The 22177-nt window shown below is 38.9% G+C and overlaps 1 protein-coding gene across 9 annotated transcripts in view; it reads left to right on the top strand.

Moving 5' to 3' along the window:
• Positions 1–22177, top strand: part of LRMDA (leucine rich melanocyte differentiation associated) — a 1649176-nt gene that overhangs the window by 1470947 nt on the left and 156052 nt on the right. Inside the window, exon 9 of one of the 9 annotated variants that reach the window (XM_033942051.1) lies at positions 1636–1742. The exons of 7 other annotated variants lie outside the window; for them this stretch is intronic. In XM_033942051.1, coding sequence (XP_033797942.1) covers positions 1636–1706 — 71 coding nt within the window. In that variant the 3' untranslated portion in view covers positions 1707–1742. Of the gene's footprint in view, positions 1–1635; positions 1743–22177 lie in introns of those variants that run through there. One more of the 9 variants, XM_033942059.1, reaches the window with a different exon arrangement.

The raw sequence follows: 22177 nt of genomic DNA, 5'->3' as shown, positions 1-22177 counted from the left end.
AAAAGTATGCTAAAATGTGCCTCTCAGCAGCATGAGAAAAGCAGGTGGGTATAGTGGGTTGGGGGGGGGCTCACCATAACCTATACGGGAGTTCTGGTGAGATGTTTACATGGTATTCTTTATGTGAAGTTCACAGCAGTGCCATTTAAGGTGCCCCACTGCTCTGTTGCCATGTCTGGGTGGCCAGTCCATTATAGGACTAGCCCCTCCTACGTACAAATGGTCTTCTTCTTAATTGGTGCTGATATTGACACTCAACACCTCACAATTGGGCCGATCATGGGTATGTTTTCGAGTTAGGTGACTCTTTATGAATTAAGTGCTGTAAGCTTTAATATTGGTACCTAACTTTAGGCAAAGAAAACCCTGGCCTAAATTGGGGATGCCTAAATGTTAGGATACTTATTAGTGCCACCTAAGCATAATTCGGGGCAGGAGCGATCTTCCTACACTCCTGCCCCGTGCTGATCACTCATCCAAAATGGCTGCTGTGAGTTCCTGTAGTCTCTTGAGACTACGATGGAAACTCATGGCAGCCATTTTAGATGAGTGATCAGCACGGGGCAGGAGTGTAGGAAGATCGCTCCTGCCCCGAAAGATCACTAGACCACCAGGTAAGATCTGGGGAGGTCCGGGAGGCAGGAGGGAGGTGGGGGTGATTCCGGTTTTAAGAAATTGCAAATAATCAAAATCACGAGTCCTAAAACCGCAAATCGGGAGGGGGAAGTGTAATGCCAGTTTTGGAAACAGATAAGACAAGACTTTTGTTTCTTATTCTTAATTATTTTTGGGATGTTTCTATAATTGCTCTTTCATCTGAAAGTTTAACATTTTATTGTATAGATCAATGAAACTAGCTCAAGATCTAATGCATTTTGAATAATGCACTGTATTGTGCATTTTGAATATGAATAATGCACTGTATTGTGAAGAGTTATTTACAAAGCATCGTAGCAGAGTCTGAGGCAGTAAATTTTAATACAGCAATAAGTTTAAATATATCCAGAATGCACACACAACACTTCAAATACTGAAAGGCTTGAAGAATGAACCAAAAGAATTTGCTCTGATGTAGTCAGAAATTATGAGACATCCATAATTTTTTATTAAACTCAGATTTCCTTTAAATACATAAGTGCCTTTCAAAACAAAATGATTTACTTCTCTGTTTTTGGACATCTGAATTCTGTTCTACTATTACCAGTATGTTTTGAGTTTTGCAACTATGGGCAGTTTCTTTGTTGCATTAATATGAAGGCATTTATCACAGTGATTTACTGTGGGAGAACTGGACAGATGGTTTAGTTATTTTAAAGTTGAACTTTTCAGATTTTCATTAGCTCATGTGGCATTGTACTTAAGGAAAGTTCTATCGTCTGCTCTGGAAAAATGTGCATTTGTTTTCAAGTTACATTAGAAATATTAATGTCATTGAAGATGTGGCACAGATTGTCATATGGAGAAAAGTTCCAACTTGTTTCAGTTGATTGCCTCCTAATTATACTCTGTCTACAAGATACATGCAGTAAAGTTGTATTAATTTCATAAGCTCAGCATTGAACATTTGCAGAATAACCTTTGAAGGGTCATTTGTAGCATTATAAAATGTTTGCTTTATCATGTTTTTCTTAATAGGGCTAAGGAGCATGTCGTATTTCATCAAACTAACCAACTTTAAAAACAATGTACTAGAAAACAGGGTGTGAATTTATTGGCATATACTGTATTAAGTTTGTTTGGATGGCAAAAAACTGTGTGTGTATATGTATATAGCTACAAATTAACATGCATATAATTGATTTGTGTATGACAAAAAAATAAAAATAAAAAAGCCAAATGCAAAAAACCTACATAAAAATTGTAAAACTTTGTTGCAAAAAAAGAAATAAACCTGTATAGTTTTTTGGGGCTGCTCATGACCTTAATAAAAAAGACAAACATATTTTTATTTATATGCCAGCCAATATTCAAAATGATTTAACTGGTCATAAACAGCTGCTGACTAGCCAAATTGCTTGGTTTTTCAGCAACACTTGACCAGTTATCTTCACTAAAATTAACTGGTTAGCATTAAATTCAAAAGCAGCTAAGTTCTAGAGGTTGAGTTGGGTTAAGCGCTGATATTCAGCTCCTCACTGCATAAGTAAACTGCTTGAATTGGACGTCATCAAGAGCAGTGCTCTCTTTAAGCGGTTTGACTTATGTGGTCAGGGGCTGAATATTGACATAGCCAGCTGTGCATGTACTGACTAAAAAAAAAATATACAGTGCCGAAGCCCGAACAGGGCGGCAGGCAGCAAAATGCTCACTGCTGCCAACTGAATATTGTTCCTCTCCCAAACAGGTCTTAAATCTATGGATATATTTCTGAGTATTCTGAGCTTTTGTTTTTCACAAAAAGCAAAACAAAAACCTATTTACAAGTATATTTTGGGAGTGTTATTTTGTTTGCATATGATAATTTATTTTCCAGTTTTACAAGGAGAATGACCCACTATTGCTATGGTTATATATCAGAAGTATTTACAAAACCACGATAGCGTTTTCTAGCGCAGGCTGGTGCACTGAATGCTCCGCTTTCCTCCCGACACTCATAGAGTTCCTATGAGCATCAGGAGTAGTGCCTTGGTTTCTTCAGAGGAAGCAGGAGTTTATATGAGTCAAAATATAAATGGAAACCTAAAGATTTGGCTGCAATGTTGCATAGTAGAGTACATCTATAGAGGAAGTAGCACAGCCCCTGAATAAACCAAGGCGTGACTTCATAAAAGGGGGGTGTAAGACTAAGAATATTATAATGCCTCTGTATCACTCCATGATATGACCTCACCTTGAGTATTGTGTTCAATTCTGGTTCCCATATCTAAAATATAATTAAACTCTGGAATTTGTTGCGGTAAAAGCAGTTAGCTTAGTAGGATTTAAAAAAAGGTTTGGATCCATAAGTTAATATTAAGATGGACTTAGAAAAATCCACTGCTCATTTCTACGATAAGCAGCATAAAATCTGTTTTATTCTTTTGGGATCTGTGGATTGACCACAGTGTCTGTTAGAAACAAGACACTGGACTTGATGGACCTTTGATCTGTCCCAGTATGGTAACATTTATGTTCTTATTTCTTTCAGAAATAAATACAAAAAATGGTTAGCACCACCAAGTTCTCCCTTGGGCTATTGAAGATTAACTATATAAAATGGCTGATGGTATTTCATTCATTTTCTAGTCACTGTGTCAGAATCACTGTGCACGTTCTCAAAACCACTGGTGATAAAGAGCATCAAAAGAAATCAAAAGGCAGTCCTTACTACTCGACTATAATATCTTAAGGGTGGCTTTACTGCTTGCATCTATATTCTTGAAGGAAGATATCTAGCTGTGTTAGGGTGATGGCCCCCATTATTTCCCACCCCCCATAATGTGACTTAAAAGGTATTAACACATTTTGGCTTACCCTAAAACATCTCTATTTAAGTCACTGCGAGGATAATAGTAATGAAAGACAAAACAAGCAAATAAATTAAAATAGCTCATTAATATTTAAATTCACTATCCTGGTTTGTGGTGCGCACTGCTAAAAGCTGAGAAATATAGCCAATAGCAGTAGTACCGGGAGATTACTACTAGGAACGCATATTGGCTGACAGCTCTTGTATGGACAGAAATGACTGGGGATTGCTCCTAACTGGGAACCCACTAGACTACCAGGAATGTGATTGTAGGTCTTCTCATTTGGGGTAAAGTTCTTGGTTTGGAGGAGGGTAGTGATTGGCAGGGTGAGTTTTGATTTGGAAGTGGATATGGTGATTAGAAGGCTAGGGTCTTGATTGGGAGGTTGGGATGGTGATCAGAGGGAGGGTAGGGGAACTCCAAAGGCCACTTTAAGACCCTGGCTTTGAGTCTTACCAGTACCCCAAGAAAAAGATACTTTTCTGCAGTCTGAATCCCTGGGAAGCTCCAGCTGGGGTCTGGCCAGCCTCTGCTTCTCCTATTTTGCTCTATTTGTTCACAGCTGGACCCTCCCAACCCACAGACCTCTACTGGGTCTGTATCCCCCCTCTCCCTGATTTTATATTTAGGCTGGTTAGGCCAGGGTGGCTTGGGGTCACTATTTTCCTTTTAAGTTTTTGCCTAGGGGGCATAAGGCGCTGTGTAGGAAAATGAGTCTATTGGCCAAAAATAGTATTCTTCAATATTGGACGATCCCTGACCCTCCGAAGTTTTGGCATTGGCGGAACCAATTACATCAGTTGGCCATCTGGGAAGCTAGAGATGTCGGAAATACTAGGAAGCGAAAGATGTTGTTTATGCAAACCTGGGAATCATATTTACAAGCTTTACATCCTAAAGGTCGTAGTGCAGTTTTAAGATGGGTGTCCTAATTGGGCTTTTATTTAGTTGAATGAAGATAATAATGGTGTGTCTTGATGAGGTGGGGTAGAGAGTACCATTGGGTGGGGAGGGGAAGGAGGGTGTGGGGAGGGGAGGTAGTCATACATATAGTCATATATAGATAAATTGGGATATACTGGAAGGGGCTTATGTTTATTTTATGATGTATATCATATTATTATATTTGATGCATCATTGTTGTAGTAAGTGCCTTGATGTTGTATTTGATGTTATTTGCATCAATAAAACTGTTTGAATCTAAAAGACCTAGCTGGGCATTATATGAGGTAGCTTCCTATAGCCTAGTACTCCTGAAGATTTCTTGATGGGCATTTCCATGATGCGTGTTCTTCCTACCCACAAAGCCAAAAGTCTCTAGTCACTTTAGTACTGGTCTGTCCCCCCAGTGAGAGGTTGCAAACTGAAAAAACACCATGAATTCCTTCTCTCACACCAAGCAGCATCATGGGGTAAAGACTTAGAACAATTACTTTCGCCCTCTACTTATGAGGAATTTAGGAAACGTCTAAAAACACACCTGTTCCTAAAACATCTTGACAACTGATCCACTTATCTCTTTCCTCTCAATAGCGACCTACTGTCCTTTTGATCACTTTTCTCCTCAACAATGAATTTCCTGTCTAATTACTTCTCTTTCTTCTTCCCCTCTTGAAGTCAGTCAATTTGTACCTTTGCTTAATCTTTTGTAAACCGCATAGAACTTCACGGTATTGCGGTATATAAGCTGTTATTATTATTATTATAATAATTGCTTCTAAAACCACAATACAGGAATGTCTAAAAGCTATAGAAATCCAGGCCCATCCTTGACCACACCAGCCGAAACATATAAACAGAGTACAAGGGTCATCCAGATTTAGGTGCTAGGAAAATGTCTATCTGAAGCCATTTCTATTGAAAAATATAGGCACCTATCTTTCTTTATAGAATACTAGCATAAGTAGCTGAAAATATGTCATTACATTTAGGTGTATACTTACAGAATATCACTTATGCACATAAAGGAGTAGAATATTAGCATAAGTATATGTGCTTTCCTGCTTCCTAAACTAGATAACTCATTACAGAATTACTTCCAGAGATCAGCAGGACTCTCCAGAATAATTGAGGAAAAAACCATCTTGCTATTCTAGATAATTTAAGTAAAACAATTAGCACAATCTGTCATGACATCAAAAGCAATGCGGCAATCACCTGAAAAATATTGTCATCTTACAATTCATTTAGTAAAACATATCAATTGTATTGACTTTTTAAAAATTTAATTGTTTATATTGAGTAGTAATCCAAGTTTATTTTGTATTTGATACACTGTCCATCTGTACAGCCATCTGAGCGGTTCTCAATCTAATCAAGTACTGTAAATATTTTCCCTATCTGTCTCACTCGGCTCATAATCTAACTATTGTACTTGGGGCAATGGAGGTTTAAGTGACTTGCCCAGGGCAACTACCGTATTTTCACGCATATAACGCACGCGTTATACACGATTTTATAAACCGAGCATAACCATGTGCGTTATATGTGTGAGCGCGTTATACAATTTTTTTTTTCATTGCGGTCCGGCATCCCCCCTGCGAACTGGCATCCTCCCCCCGCTCGCGTCACCTCCCCTCCCCCGCGATCCTACATCCCCCCCAGCACCGCAAAGACATCGCTTACCCCGATTGGGCACCGGCACCAGCACCAATGCACAGGACGTTTTTACATGTAGGTGTTCCCACAGGCCTATGTAGTGTGGGCAAAGCAGAGGCAAGGTTGCACACGTTGTCTCAATAAAATAGGCTTCAAATACTGTAGATGCATTTTTGAGAATTTGTATTTGCACTCTTTTATAAAATTACTCTTCAAATGCATTATCTTTACCTAACAATATCATATTACCTCATATAATTTTTATCTTTATTTTTTTATTGTTAACCTTTATTTCATGAAAGTTTTGCATTATCGTTCCAGTGCTTTTAGCAGGGCAAAAGAACTTTAATATTGAATGGGAAAATACCAACCTAATCAAGCAAAACACAATTTCAGACAGCTAGTGTCAAGCTGCTATAATATAATGTTAAATACAGTTATTAGTAGGATCGAACAGTTGATGATTATTTGTCTAGAATGTTTTAGCCTATTATGGGCAGAGTAATTAAAGGAGTGGAATATGTTACAAAATGAATGGCAATGTTGCTGGCAACAGCCAACAATTAATGTTTCTTTCACTAGTCTTGATGGTTTTCCATTGTATTTTATTTATATGTCTGAAAAAGATATTTTGACATTAGAAATTAATACTTTGTTTTTTCATTCTACAAACAATATGATAGTTATGTGTAGGTCTGATACCATTGTTTATATCACTAATATTCATAAAATTGTCATTTAACTTTAAAGCAAACATGGTTTTAGAAACACAGAATATGGAAAGAATCCAAATAAAAAGTTATCATTTCATATTGGTTTTATAAGATCCTTAAACTTATTTGTATGACTTCAGTCATAAACCTTTGTTTGACACTTGTCATGCTAGAATGGAAACGGGTCAAATTTAGATCAATTCAGGTTAAATCTAAGGTAGTGGTCCCCAATTAGTTGGGGCTGAGGGTAACGAAGTGCAAAGCCCATGTGGTAAATACAGAAGGTATAAGGTAGACATTGCAAGGTCCCAGTTTAGAAGGCAGTTTGGGCGCACCCATGCTTAACTGCTGAGGTATGGAATATGAGACCTGGCACGGAAACAAAAACTGTGCTACTCTGGTAGTGTAACACTTACTTTTCTCCCTCCATACCCCTTTGCAAAGCAACCCTCTGATCTGGTCCCCCACCCCTACCCCTGCCAGGATCAAACTCAACCAATGATCTGATCCACCCTCCAAGCCTCTCCCCTCAATGAAGTCTCCCAAGATCATGCCTCTTCCCCTTTTTCACTCTTTCTAAGCCCCTCCCTGATTCCAGACCTCCCTTTAAGTTCCGCACTAATACAATATGCCCTCCATAGTGTCTTCAACTTAACCATCTCATGCACTTATGGGGGAGAGTGTGGTGCAGTGGTTAAAACTACAGCCTCAGCACCCTGAGGTTGTGGGTTCAAACCCATGCTGCTCCTTTTGACCCTGGGCAAGTTACTTAATCCCCCCATTGCCCAAGGTACATTAGATAGATTGTGAGCCCATCAGGACAGACAGGGAAAAATGCTTGAGTACCTGAATAAATTCATGTAAACCGTTCTGAGCTCCTCTGGGAGAACAACATAAAAATTGAATAAATAAATAAACCTGATTGTCTAGTGAAACAGAGTGGAAGGGTCCCCCTCTGTTTTCTGCACTAGGGATTTCCAGGGTTAAAACTGGCAGATATAACCTCTGGCAGTAGTCTAGCAAACTACCCCTACCCCTAGAGTTCATCCTTCCTTATAAGGGTGCAATGTGTAGGTTCTTGGGCTGGTCAAGTTTGATGTAACAGCACAATACTTTTGTGAGTCCACTCTCAGATGGTGCCAAATGTTTGTTGGCTTAGGTGATCTTCTGGCAAATCTGGGAGTCATCTTAACTCCTCAATGTTTATGGTTCTAACAAATCCTAAGAAAAATCAAACTCAGACCTGCATAGAGTAAATAAAGTAGTACAAATATTTTCAAAAAATTTGTAAAGTTCTCCCAGGCATGATTCAAGCAACATTTCTTCAGCTCAGCAAAGTAAGCATCTCTGCAAAAATCGTACATCCTCTGAACACATTGGGCTAGATTCACTAAAGTCAGCGATCATCACTAAATCTGTTTTCACAGGTTTAGTAATGATCACTGCTAAACGACCTGATTCACAAAATGGTTCACCGTGTGCTTTTGCCCTCAATCGCCCATTTTCCGATCCGGCCATGGAAATTAGTAAAACCCCATGCAAAATAGCCAAGTGATTGATTCACTTACATCACATCACTTGGCTATTTAGCATCGAGTTTTACCAATCCTAAAACGCAATTGCTATAGACCAATCTGTAACTGTGTTATCAACAGGTCTGCCTGTTGGGGTTTTTTTTCGCAATGGCATAGATATTTTGCATGTATTTCACACGCAAAATATCTGCCCAATAAAAAACAGAAAAAAGTTTCCCAACAGCCCCCCCAACAAAACGCCCCCTCCCCCCAACAAAGCGCCCTCTCCCTCCACTCATATTTAGCGTTATTTTCCTTTCTATTTTAATGTATTAACTGGACAACAAAATTTTTGCTTCTTCCTACAGATTTTTGCTGCTGATCACAAAAATCACATTTAAAATTACCTATCACATACCATTTTAACAAAAAATACATTTTTACAATTTCTTGTTTTACTTTTAGGCTAATGCAATTAATTCTTAACCTAATTCATAATGTAGACCTATTGTTCACATTATACCTTGCTGGATATGGGCATGTCCTGGAGTACATTCAGGGAAGGTTGCATAACATCCATGGAAATAATGCAGTCTAGGTATGGCTGGGCTTGCTTATACATGGACATGATGGATGCTGCCTGAAAAGGCTATATAAAAGGAGTTTGCATACAGAGATAATATTCATTACATGTCTGTCAGTTCGGGTATATTTTAATGCTTCAAGGTAAAGTATTGTCTATGTAAGTAACTTAATTAGTAAGCTAGTTGATTATTAATTACTATAGGATGATTTCTGAAAGCAGAAATATCTCACTGATGTTGCAACAGCTGTGATACATTCTGCTACTTTTGTGGCGAGCACACGTGCAAGCCTCAAAGACGCAACATGACTCGGCTTACTAAGAAAGCATATGACCTATACTTCGGTCGAAAGATTGGTGATCAAGACAAACCATGGGCTCCTCAGATTTGTTGTGCAAGATGTGCCGTCAATCTTAGTGCTTGGCTTCGAGGTACTCGTAAGTCAATGCCATTTGCTATCCCAATGGTATGGCAAGAACAGAAGGATCACTTGACAGACTGTTTCTTCTGTCTGACAAATGTATCTAGTTTCTCTGGTAAAAATAAGAAATCAATTGAATACCCCAATCTTCTTTCAGCCATGAGACCAGTGCCTCATGATGACAGTCTTCCAGTACCGAAGCCACCAGAGAAATGGAGCTTACATGAAACCGATGAAGAATTTGCAATGCACCAGCCAAGCACTGACAGTGACATTGATCCTGATTTTGAACCATGTATGTCTGGTGAGCCTCATCTTCTGACACAGTCAGAATTAAATTACCTGGTCAGGGACTTAGGTTTGTCAAAAGCATAAGCAGAATTATTGGGTTCAAACTGCAGGGATGGTGTCTGCTCTCACCAGGTATGAAAATTTCTGTCTTTCGAAGCCGCCAAGATGATTTAATAAATTTCTTTACACAGGCTGAAAACCTCTGTATCTGCACTGACATTGACACAGCTTTGGGTTGTACGCAGGACCCACAGGAGTGGCGTCTTTTTATTGATTCGTCAGTGTTAAGTCTCAAGGCTGTTTTGCTACACAATGGTAATGCCTACCTGTCGATACCTATTGGCTATGCTGCACACATGAAAGAAACATATGAAAACATGGAACTGCTGTTAACGCGTCCAGTACACAAAGTACAACTGGGACATCTGTGGTGACCTTAAAATAGAAGCTCAGCTACTTAGAATGCAGCTTAGATATACCAAGTAGTATTGTTTTATTTGTGAATGGGACATCTGTGCTAAGGAATTTTTATGCCTCCTCTTCAAATAAAACTTGAACGGATAAAAAATTTCATAAAATCAATGAAAAAGGAAGACAAAGGTTTTCTTTATCTAAGACAGATGTTTCCAAGAATAACTGACACCAAGATTAAGGAAGGCATTTTTGTCAGTCCACGGATCAGACATTTCATCAATGACGAGAGACTTGAAGGTCTGTTAGTTGGGCCAGAGAAAATCGCCTGGAAAGCATTCAAGGATGTTGTTGACAATTTTCTTGCCAGTTACAGAGCACCAAACTATATTCAACTGGTTGACAAACTTCTTAGAGCATACAAAACCATGAAGTGCAACATGTCACTGAAGATGCACTTTTTACATTCATACTTGGACTTCTTTCCCACAAATCTTCATGTAGTCATCGACGAACATGGCAAATGGTTTCACCAGGACATTGTCACTATGGAAAAAAAGGTATCAGGGCAACTGGAATCCATCAATGCTGGCTGACTATTGGACACTGCAACAAGATGCACCAGACACTGAGTACAAATGAAAATCAGTAGGAAAACACTTTTAGCCATGGCAAACTATCACAGCGTATCAGAAACTTTGTGCATTAAAACATGTTATAGTGAATTAAAGATATCGGGTTTCTCAAAATTCCTACGTAATACAGTCAGTGGGAAATTATATTTGTGTTTATTTTGAAGGGGTCTATCATAATCATCAGTTTGTTTTAAGGAAGCAAGATGTTTGGAAAAATGTGTTGTCCATGTGAACCACTTTGGCTTTTTTTTTTTTAAAGAAATTGCAGCATATGAAGACTTTAATAAACGTTCTCCCTTTCCTTTTCAAATAATCTGAATATCTGTTGTAGATATTCTATCACTTCTTTTTAAAATCTCTTTCCTTCAAAAAGATTAAGAGATAAACTGGGCAAACATCTTCTCTTATAGCTCCAATCCAAATGTCAGAAATTCAAATTTTAGGATTAAATGAACCTTGGATGAGTTATTATCCTTCATTGATTTCACTTTGCAGCAAAAATAAGATTAAGGGCTCCTTTTAAGAAGGCGCGTTAGGGCTTTAACGTGTGGAATAGTGCTCACTAAAATGCTGCACACGCTAGCTGCTACCGCCTCCTCTTGAGCAGGCGGTAGTTTTTCAGCTAGCGTGCGCTAATCCGATGGGTGCACTAAAAACGCTAGCACACCTTCGTAAAAGGAGCCCTAAGTGATTTTAAAGGACAATTGCCTTTTCCTCCAACTTAAACTCAGTCTGGCTCACAGTCACCTGCCAGAGTCCCACTTCCTCTAAATCTTAGGTAAAAGGATAGAAATAGAGATATTATTTCCTCTGTCTCCAAGTAGAAAATATGTATAAGATAACACAAAATTCAAGTTAAAATAACTAGAGCTCACTAGCTAATATGGAATTGAGAAGGTACTATGGAGTCATCCAATGGAGGTATAGTAGCAAATCATAGACTTTTTAATTAATTATGTAATATAGCCCTGCTACAGGGTATATACTTCATTTGGTAGTGTATTCCAAAGGGTTTATTGTTTTTTAGTAAAATTTTGCAAGTGGATATTTGAAGTCCATGGATATTTTGTACCCATTAGGACTACACAAATTAGTCACAAGGTATGAGGGTGCAAAGTGCCGTGCTTTGCAGGTTTAGAGGCTTTCTGAAAATGCCTCTTGTATGCTCATGGGCTTATCAAAAGTATATAGAAAGTGCAACGAACAGATCAAAGAACTGTTATGATGATAGCTTATAAATGACATTTCTAATGTGCACATGATCAATGCATCTGACTACTATGAGTTTTCCAAATACTGTGTTATTTTAACCTTTATTTCTCTTGTTCAATTTTTGGCTCAGATTTGTATTGACTAAAAGTCAAGATCATCTGTGGGGATGAAATGTACTCAATTCAGTTCCCAAATAAAAAATGTTTGCAGGGAAAGAAAGAGACTAAAATTGATTAAGTATAATAAGAGGCCCCTGCCGGATTTATCTGGCAGGGTAAAAACATTAGCTGAACCGAGGAGCAGAAGGAAAGGTTATGGGTAGGGGGTGGGGGGGGTAGTAGGGAGGGTGACTTGATAGGAAAGATAGGAGAGGTGTGGAATTGGTAGAAATAGTTGTTAGGAGAGGGAGATAAATGAATGAAGCATGGGGATTGGTTAAGGGGGGCAGAGGTTGGAATGTTGAGGGAAAAGTTTTTGGCGGTTTATTTCATTTTGGATTTTGGTGTGGGAGAGGGTGGATGTGAGGGAGGAGGGGTAGAAGGAGTGTTTCCCTCCCTCCCTCCCTGTAGTGGTATTGGTTTGTTGGTGGTTTGGCATAGGTTAAAGATGAGGGGTGGGCGGTCGCAGCTGGGAAATGGGGAATTGTGCAAAAAAAAAACACCACGAGGGATATTGTTTGATGTGGCTGGAATGGGAATTAAATACATGTGATGGGGGAAATAAAGGAATTACTCATGGGCGTCACCGCCATGAGTTGGGGTGTGTGTGACCTGACGATACCATGGGTCATGCTATGGGGTGAAGTGGCAAGGAGTTGCCTGAGGGGATGAGCTAGTTTCGTCACCGAATGGCTCATGGGGGGAGGGGTGGGGGGAAAGAGGGATTTCTGGTCCAGCCGATTTTACTGTGGTGAAATGTTACCAATATAAGAATTAATTGTTGAAGTGTTTAAAGTGGGGGTTATAAATAAAGTTGCGGCCAAACAATTTTTCCAGTTAAGCAGTGTTTGTGAGTTATTAGAGTAAATGTATTATGAGGTTGACTGGAGATGACGAAGTGTGAATGCTAATGTTAGTAATGGTTCTGGCACATGATGGCAGGACCAGATTTAGGGAGAGGCAACATAGGCAACTGCCCCTGAAGGCAAATTTTGAAAGGAGCTAGAGAATTGCTACTAGTACCATGTATCCATTGTGGCCTTCCATTTGTCCTCTGAAGTGGGGCTGGCTCTGTAGCAGCAGCAACAACAACTTTGAAAAGAAAATTCAGCAAAGTCCCTGCTAGCCCTTATGTTATTACAAGTCTAATTGTACCTCATCACGTCTTCCTGTCAGGTTTCACATTGCCATTGAAATCTATGTGGGGGTGGGGTATAGCCTGGCTTGTCACTGTGGGAGGGCCAGCAGGGTCTGATGCAGCACTTTTTTTTTTTTTTTTTAATAAACTTGCTTTTGCTGCTGCAGGGTCTTTGCTGGTCTGAAGGACAAATAGAATAGAGACTCAAAGGTGGGAAGATTATGTTTGAGTGCCTGCAATTTAAATATAGACCTGTGCTTCCTTTAGACATGGGACCTAGACAGGAGTTATATCTTTATAAAGAGACAAAAGCAATGGCTCTTAATATATCTGCAAAGTTATAGGTCTTATATGTGGGCTGGTAAGATAAGTTGCTGGTATTACACCAGTATCTTCTAAAAAATGAACATGAAAACTACTGTACAACAAGAGTTGATGCCTTGAAACCAACATTGGTTACCATTGATAAGCCAATATGATGACAGACGTTTCTAATGCAAGATTGTAACTTTTCATTCCTATCGACTTTGTATCTTTCACGAAGAGACAAATTATGTAACAAGGAAAAAATATGTAATTTTATTTGGAACCAAGTACCAAAATCTGGGATCCATCAAGACAGAGTAATTGTTTTTCCTTATTTCACTGACTGCCAGAACATTTTGGAATTTATCATCCTTCTTTTCCAAGGGGATGTAAAGGGATAAAGCTTTCTCAAGGCTTTAGGATGAAAATTAAATATTCAGAATCAGACTGCTCTGTCCTCATTCCCCCCAAGTAATGCGGAGAACAATTTTAGAACCAGCCACATAAGTAGATGTGACAACTGTATGTGTAAGTAGCAATACATTTAGAAAAGGAAAGTACATGTATACTTTCTCTTCTAACATTTCCACTTGAACAAGGTATAGAAGAAAAAAAAAGCAAGGTGGGAGGAACTAATATTATTATAGGATCTGACATGGGCCATATTTCAGCAATTTGCCTGCATCAGGGGTTAGATTTATGAATTATCTAGCACATATGAAGTTAATTACTTTAGTCAAGTGATGTGATCCAATATGTACAAATCAATGCAGCGGATTCACTCAGTTCAAGCCTACCAAGTCACAATTGATGAAGATGCAGTCTGCTAGGCTATTTGTTTATTTTATTTTTTATTCATTTGATGAATCGCTTATCGCTTGTTTATTTAACAGCTTTTATATAATAATAATAATAACAGTTTATATTCCGCAGTACCGTGAAGTTCTATGCGGTTTACAAAAGATTAAAAGACGTTACAAATTGAATGAACTTAAGAGGTGAAGGAAAGTGGTTAATAGGTCAGGAGAACCGTATTAAGGAGAAAAAGATGTACGGGTCAGCTGTCTAGATATTTCAGGAACAGATATGTTTTTAGGCGTTTCCTGAATTCCTCATAATTAGTGGGCGATAGCAATTGTTCTAGATCTTTACCCCATAATGCTGCCTGATGTGAGAGAAGGCGTTCATGGTGTTTTTTTCAGTTTATATCCTCTTAACTGGGGGGGGGGAAACGAAGTTCGAGTGTGAGCTTCTCTTGTGTCTGTTGGCTGAGAAGGAGAAAAGGTCAATTATGTATTTAGGGGCTAGTCCGTATAGTACTTTAAAGCAGAGGCAAGATTTTACTGAACAAGTTCATTTGAAATGCTTTATAGAATCAAAAAGACTTGAACAGATAGAAAAATAGACATTCAGAAACTAGGTAGCATGAAAAAACCATCTCCAATACAAAACATAAAAAAAGGATTATGACAGTTCTATAGATGTAAGCACCAGCAGTGGCGCCTGGGGTGGTGGCACCCCCCTGCTCCTTCCTCATCCCTCACACAACACTCGCACCCTCCTTCCCCCTCCCTCCTTTCCCCTTCCTCCTTCAATCTTCACCAGCTCAAGCAGTATCTCCAGTCTGCTACTTACACCAGCGTTGGCTTTCCCTCTGATGAGACAAGATTGAACTCCCAGTTTTCTCTGGGAAAAGTGAGGACTGTTCATATATTTTTGAAAGTGATAGGATCTCGCGTTTCAAGTTTATTTAAAATTTCTTATACCGCCCAATCAACCTTCAAAATTGTAAAAACATACTTTAGCTAAAATACAAATTTAAGATGACAGAGCATCACCAGGAGTAACAACGACATTTAGAGGCATTTGAAACAAAGACAAATGGGAACAAAAGGTAAAAGGGCAGGAACTACAATAATCAAAGTGAAAGAAAACATTTAGGGAAAAAACAATAGGAGGGGCTGCTAGAGATAAAATCAAGCTAGGTTGCCCTTAAAAGGACAGTTAGGTCTCGAAGGCATCGATAAAAAGGAATGTCTTTAAATTCATCTTGAAATTATTAAGATTTGATTCTTAATGTAAGTAAGTTGGAATATTATTCCAAAGAGAAGGGGCACTAACAGAGAAAATGGTAGAAACAGAAACATAGAAAATGACAGCAGAAAAGGGCCACGGCCCATCTAGCCTGCCCACACTAGTGACCCACCCCCTAACTTCCTCCATGAAGAGATCCCACATGCCAATCCTTCTAAAAGTCTGACCCTCTGTCTACAGAGGCATTGAAGAATGTGACTTAGAGCTCTTGGCTCTTTTGAGAGTGGATTCAATCACCATAGAATAGTGAGGATGCTGTTGCTTCTTGAATCTTGGAGCATTCTTAATAGGTTGTACAGAAGGGTGGGGGGGGAATCATCCACTTTTTTTACATCCTCAACAATTCTGTGAATAGGCACTGCCACTGCTTCTGTGAAGAATTGAGGGATATCCTGTGTTTCTGCCCTGGGTTCTTTCTCCATCACTAACTTAAATGGAATGACCTTTGCAATTTCCCTTATGATATCATTGAAGTGGTGGAGATGGATCTGATGGAAATCCAGTTGAACTTCATCATCTTCTCATTATCTGGATCATTGTCATGATTACAGGAGTGTTCAGAGCCAGATCCATAAAAATATTCCAAAAGAGAAGTCTGGGAATTTCCATGTCTCATTTTCCAACATCAATGTGAACAGGTTTCAAATGAAAGTGTTGAGACAGTGATAATTTTTGGCATCATAGCGAAGCTTCCTTTTCCACTGCATTGAAGATGAACAGTAGAGCAGTAGATACCAAACCTGTGGCCCTTCAAGATCTCTGTATATCTTCTATAGGCAATCTGAGGGATTCAAGGACTGACCAGATCTCTTGATACTCTGACATTGACAGAGTTGAAGTAGCAGCTTTGTATTGAGCAAAGAATCACTCCATCTGCTTAGCAAACTACTTCATGACCTGCTTCTCGAAGACTGCCACTGACAAATCCACAAAGCATACAGGGAATTCTTTTGAGTCACTTGGGGAGTATCAGAGACATGTTCTCAGGTCTTTCTGGAGGCTGTTGCTTCACATCTGAAACTATGGAGGATGAGTGGTCCTCATAGTAGGGCACTTTGTGGATATCAGTAACCTTGCTACCTTAGTGCTGTTTCAGTGTTGTGCTCCAATGAGGTGTGATTTGTGGGTACCATGGCTTCCTCCTGGTGTTTGACATCCTAAGCCCTTAATGTTGATTAAGATGAGGATGAATATTCCCCCTTTTTTAGTTGGGAATTGGAGATTGTCTAATCTCAAACTTTATCGATGTTTGATGTTGTTATATCAATGCACACTCAGTGCTGATGCATCCCCGGTGTTGATTCTACTCTTGGTCCAAGGACATAGATTACTAAAGCCAGTATACTGTACATGCCAGAGTTTAAGAATAAATGGGATACCAACGAGGGTCAAGATAAGGAAATTGGGTCATTAGGGCATAGACAGGGGGTGGGTAAGCAGAGTGGGCAGACTTGATGGGCTGTAGCCCTTTTCTGCCATCATTTTCTATGTTTCTATGTTTCTACATGAATTGTACTTAGAAGCACCAAACATTTCTTAGTTTTGAAGATCTTTCTTTGACATCTATGAACACAAATGACATTGAAATACTGTGGCAGTCCCACATGATAGCAGCAGGAGATGAGAGATGTGCATGTGTGATGAGCCTTCTCAAAAGCTTCTCAATGAATCCAACTAGACGAATGTTTCTGCGCCAGGCTCCGTCAGTGACTTCACTCATGTAGTAAGGACTTGCTATCCTGCTTGTTCTCAGAGATATATACAGATATCTAATCTAATCTTCTATTTCTGCTTCGCACATACCTAAGCAGGCTCAAGGAGACTTACAGAGAGAAGAGAGCAGGGAAAGAGAAAAGGGGAAACATGGGGCAAGGGAAGATCTGAGAAGTTTAAGTGTCAAAGAGGCTGGTTTTCATTTTTTTCCGGAATGTGGTGTAGTTGGGTTCTGTTCTGGTTGTTTCAGCGAGGTCATTCCAGGTTTTCACTCCAAGGAAGGTGAGCAATGAGTGAAAGATTCGCTTGTATTAGAGATTTTTGTTGAAGGGAGGTTCAATAGTATCCTGTTAAGGGTTCTGTGGGAGGTAGACCATGCTTTTGAGAAGAGTTGGATGAATGGAGCTGCTGAGTTTCCGTGAATTTTTGGTATATGATGCATGAAGTTTTAAATTTTATTTGTGATGGGATGGGTAGCTAGTGTAGTTGCCTGATGAAGGCTGATATCAAGTCGTATTTTTTCAGGTTGAAAATTAGTCTTACAGCTGTGTTTTGTATGAGTTGCATTTTGTGGGTCAGTGCTCTGTTGATACCCATGTAGGCAGAGGATATATACTTTGCACAGGCAGAAGAATGGAGTGAGCCACTGTAGCCATAGCACAATCAATGTTTTGCGTAACACAGCATTAACAATTAGTGATCTTGGTGGTGGACAAAATATTGACTTGTTGGCACTCTTAGTCAAAATATATTCTGCTACCCCTGTTATGCATTTAATAATAATAATAACTTTATTTTTGTATACCGCAATACCACAAACAGTTCAGAGTGGTTTACAAAAGAGACTGTACATATATAGAGCGATGATACAGAGAAATATTGTCAAGTACGTGTTATTGTCAAGTACATGTTAAAGTATGCATAGGATTGCTGCTCACGCCTACTTTTACAAATATTTCAGGCACATTAGTTTAGAAACTGATCTTTCCATGTGGAAAGCCTTTCTAAAATTATCTTCGTAATCACATAAGTAAAAATATGTCAACAAATTGAAGTGATTTTGAGTTATACTACTGAGTGGTGGTGTCTGATAAATGTTACTGGGATGGCTGCCTTATTAAACTGATTCAAACGATATATTAAAAGGGAGAAGCACAGTATAGTACAGTATCATGAGAATAATTCATTTCAGTTTAAGAAGTTTGGCTGACTGATCAGTTTTGACAAGCAACGTCACTTCAAGATGATTTTGGTGAGTGCACTGCAGAGGATAGATCTAACAGCTGATTCCAGGATGCTGTCACTTTGTCTTTCGATGAATTGATTTTAACCTGAATGACATGTAATTGTGTTGGTAACCTTTAGTTTCTATCACCTTGCTTTTTATTCATTTTTAGATAACTTTATCATTTGAGAAGCTGATGATACATCCCTCCCCCCCCCAAAAAAAAAAATAGGTTTTTCTTTTTCCCTATGCATGTGAAGGGCAATTCTGTAACTAGGCACTCAGGCTTTGTCCATGTAAATGCAGAGAAAAGTATTGTGCATTAACACTCTAAGTACTATTTCATAAGGGTGTGTATGAGTGCTAAAACAGGTAACTGCAAGGGGGGCATACAACATGCACAGGCCTCCTGGTTCCCTGTGCAGCCTACAGATTACTGTAAGTTATGGGTACATTTGCCACATTTGGGCACCCATAGTTAACGCTATCATTCTATAACAGAATCTGGATATCCAGATGTTGTTATAGAATAGGCTTTTACTATGTTGTATCAGGTAGCCTAAAAGAAGGTGCTCACTTGTAGAATTATCTCATAAATGCAACATAATAATGAGATGATTCAAAAGCTTGTCCCCCCCCTAGCCTCCCACTAAAAAATATTCTGCTCTAGTAGAATTATTTAACATTTGCATGTGTTACTTCTTTAAATGTGAATTATCTGAGAAAACTGCTGATTCTATGGGTTTTAGAGAAAATCCATTTTCTCAAAGTGTATTCTCAAACAGGAACTATATATGTGATTCTATATCTAACTATACACAATGGAATCATGTTAATTTTTCAATATTATATATCATGAGGCATGATGATATCTGATTCCAGGAGCCCATTTTGGGAGAAAGTCATCAGTGACATTTGATATGTTAAAACTTCACAGAATTCAGTCTGCATATGGATTCAACTTTACACAAATATACATGATTGCTGCAGAATTCCAGAACATTTAGGCAGTAGTTGTGAAGTTTTGGTAAAAGTCGGGCTTTTACCGTATCATACTTTCATGCAAGAATGACTAACCTGCAGTATAGTGGTAGTTTCTCCTGTGGTTTATTAAGAATGCAGTCAGCTTCATAAGCATCTGTATTCCTGTCCAGGCCATTAAGCTGCAGCTTGATGCTCCCAGACCACATCATAAAAGACTTGGCAAATAATAACCGAACACCCACTTCCCCCCAAATCCCCCTATCACATAGCTTCCTCTCAGCACATATAACCCTACCCCCAACCAATAGACCTCCCTTATCACATACCCCCTCCTTCCTGAAGGCCTCACATTCTACAGCTATCCTGAAGACCCTCTATTTCTACAACCCCCCGCCCCCAAAGAACCCCTTCTACAACCACTCAGTGACCCCCAATTTCCACAAATGATCCCCACATATACCTTTCCATAGGGTTCCTGGGCCTGTCTTTTCAAATTCCTATGGTGTAATTGTGATGAGACAGGAGCAATCCCTGATGGCACTGGATTTAAAATATTACTAGTGTCTCCTAGCAGTAGTTCAGCAGTACTAGCACTAGAGATCATGTTTCATATTAGGGTCCTGTGGTGGTGGTAAGACTTTTGTGGAAAGGAGGAGCTATCAGGGGTCCATCAGGAGACTATAAGCTACTCGTAAAAGGACTATTGGCATGGGTGGTATGTGCTGAGGGGGAGAGATGTATGTGATGCCTTGCAATATTACGCTAGGGGTAACTGTCATAAAAAGGCCATGTGGGGAGTCTTTCATGGAAAGGGGGATCTTTGGGCAGAGGTTGTGGAAAGAGGGGGTCATCAGGGGGTTGTGAGAATAAGTTCTTGTTTATATATCCTTCTCAATATGGCTTAACTTAAAGTCAGTTTAGCATTAATATTTCTCCTATCATTTTTCTCTGTATCCAATATCTATCATCTAAATAACACAACAAAAATCATTCTCAAGATCCATTCTCATGATCCTGCTTTGCTTTCATATGCCTTCATGATGTCATGGTCTTACCTCACCTTCAGTGTGTTCAAGCAAATAATATGCACTGAGCTTTCTATCATGTACTATTATAATTAGCTCTGTCAGGTCTTAGCTCTGCAACCCTCATGCAGATAATATGATAATATGTCTTCATAACCAAGTGACCTTACATGCACAATATTTCTCTCCTTATGAAGATTGCATGTCAATAAAGTAATTGAGTCTCAGAGGCTGCCGTGAGGAAAGATTTAGATGATTGGACTTTCAGGGCAGTGATGTATGACCGTTATTATTCTAGTTGTCAGAGAGCTGCGTACAAGCGAGGATGGTCAGAGGGTGACAGGGATGAAGGGTTGTGTTTCATTATAAAAACTATTGCTGTTAATCACTAGCCTATTCTTTTCAAAGTCACTGAGGAAAGTCCTATTTCATTTTTGCCCAGGTGAAGATTTCAAATGCCAGCATAAAAGCATTTCTCAAGTCAAAAGCACACTGCCTTGCTTTCTGACTTAAAGCAGTAGTACTAGGTCTGAGCTGTGGAAAGGAAATAGTACCTGCCCTTTACAAATAAGACAAATAAGGAGTTAGAAACACAACATATTCCTGTATAAATATTTTGCTTTGCTTTTCATGACCTGGCTTTCCTATAGATTTGCCACAATTAACATTTTTTCATTAAAATTATATTCTAGAATAAAAGAAATAACATCATGCTGTTTGCAAAAATCACTAGACAGGTATTGGACCAGGTAAACAAAAACTTTTAAAAAATTATTTTCTGTTTGTTTACTTGGATTGGATATTCCACTTAGGGCCTGATTCTATATCTATAAAACGGGTGCTTAGGGAGGGTAATGCAATAGCAGAGAGAATGAATGAATTCTTTGCTTTGGTCCTTATGGAAGAAGATGTAAGAGATCTACCTGAACCACAAATGGTTTTCAAGGGTGATAATGTGAAAAAACTGAAAGAAATCTCAGTGAACCTGGAAGATGGTCTAAGCCGAACTGACAAGTTAAAGAGTGATAAATCATCTGGAACAACATGAAATTGCTGACCTGCTGTTACTGATCTATAACCTGTCGCTAAAATCATCTTTAGTTCCTGAAGATTGGAGGGTGGCCAATGTTATGCCAATTCTTAAAAAGGGTTCCAGGGGAGATCCAGGAAATTACAGACCAGTAAGCCTGACTTCAGTGCTGAGCAAAATGGTGGAAACAATTATAAAAATTAAAATTGTAGAACATGTAGAAAAACATGATTTAATAAGAGAGAGCCAGCATGGGTTTAGCCAAGGGAGGTCTTGCCTCACCAATTTGCTTGACTGTTTGAAGGTGTGAATAAACATGTGGCTAAAGGTGAGCTGGTTGATGTAGTTAGTATATCTAGATTTTCAGAAAGCTTTTGACAAAGTTCCTCATGAGAGCTCCTGAGAAAATTAAAGAGTCTTGGGAGAAGAGGTAATATTCAGTTATGGATTAGAAATTGGCTATTGGATAGAAAACAGAGGCTAGAGTTAAATGGGCATTTTTCTCAATGTAGGAGAGTAAATAGTGGAGTGTACAGGAATCTGTTCTGGGACTGGTACTATTTAACTTATTTATAAACGATCTGAAAATTGGGACAAGTGAGGTGATTAAATTTGCAGATGACACTAAACTTTTCAAAGTTGTTAAAATGCATGCAGACTGAAAAATTGCAGTCAG

The sequence above is a fragment of the Geotrypetes seraphini genome, chromosome 4 (genome assembly GCF_902459505.1).
Source record: "Geotrypetes seraphini chromosome 4, aGeoSer1.1, whole genome shotgun sequence".
Taxonomy (NCBI): domain Eukaryota; kingdom Metazoa; phylum Chordata; class Amphibia; order Gymnophiona; family Dermophiidae; genus Geotrypetes; species Geotrypetes seraphini.
Note: the sequence above shows the minus strand (reverse complement) of the source record. Positions and strands in the feature narration are given on the sequence as shown.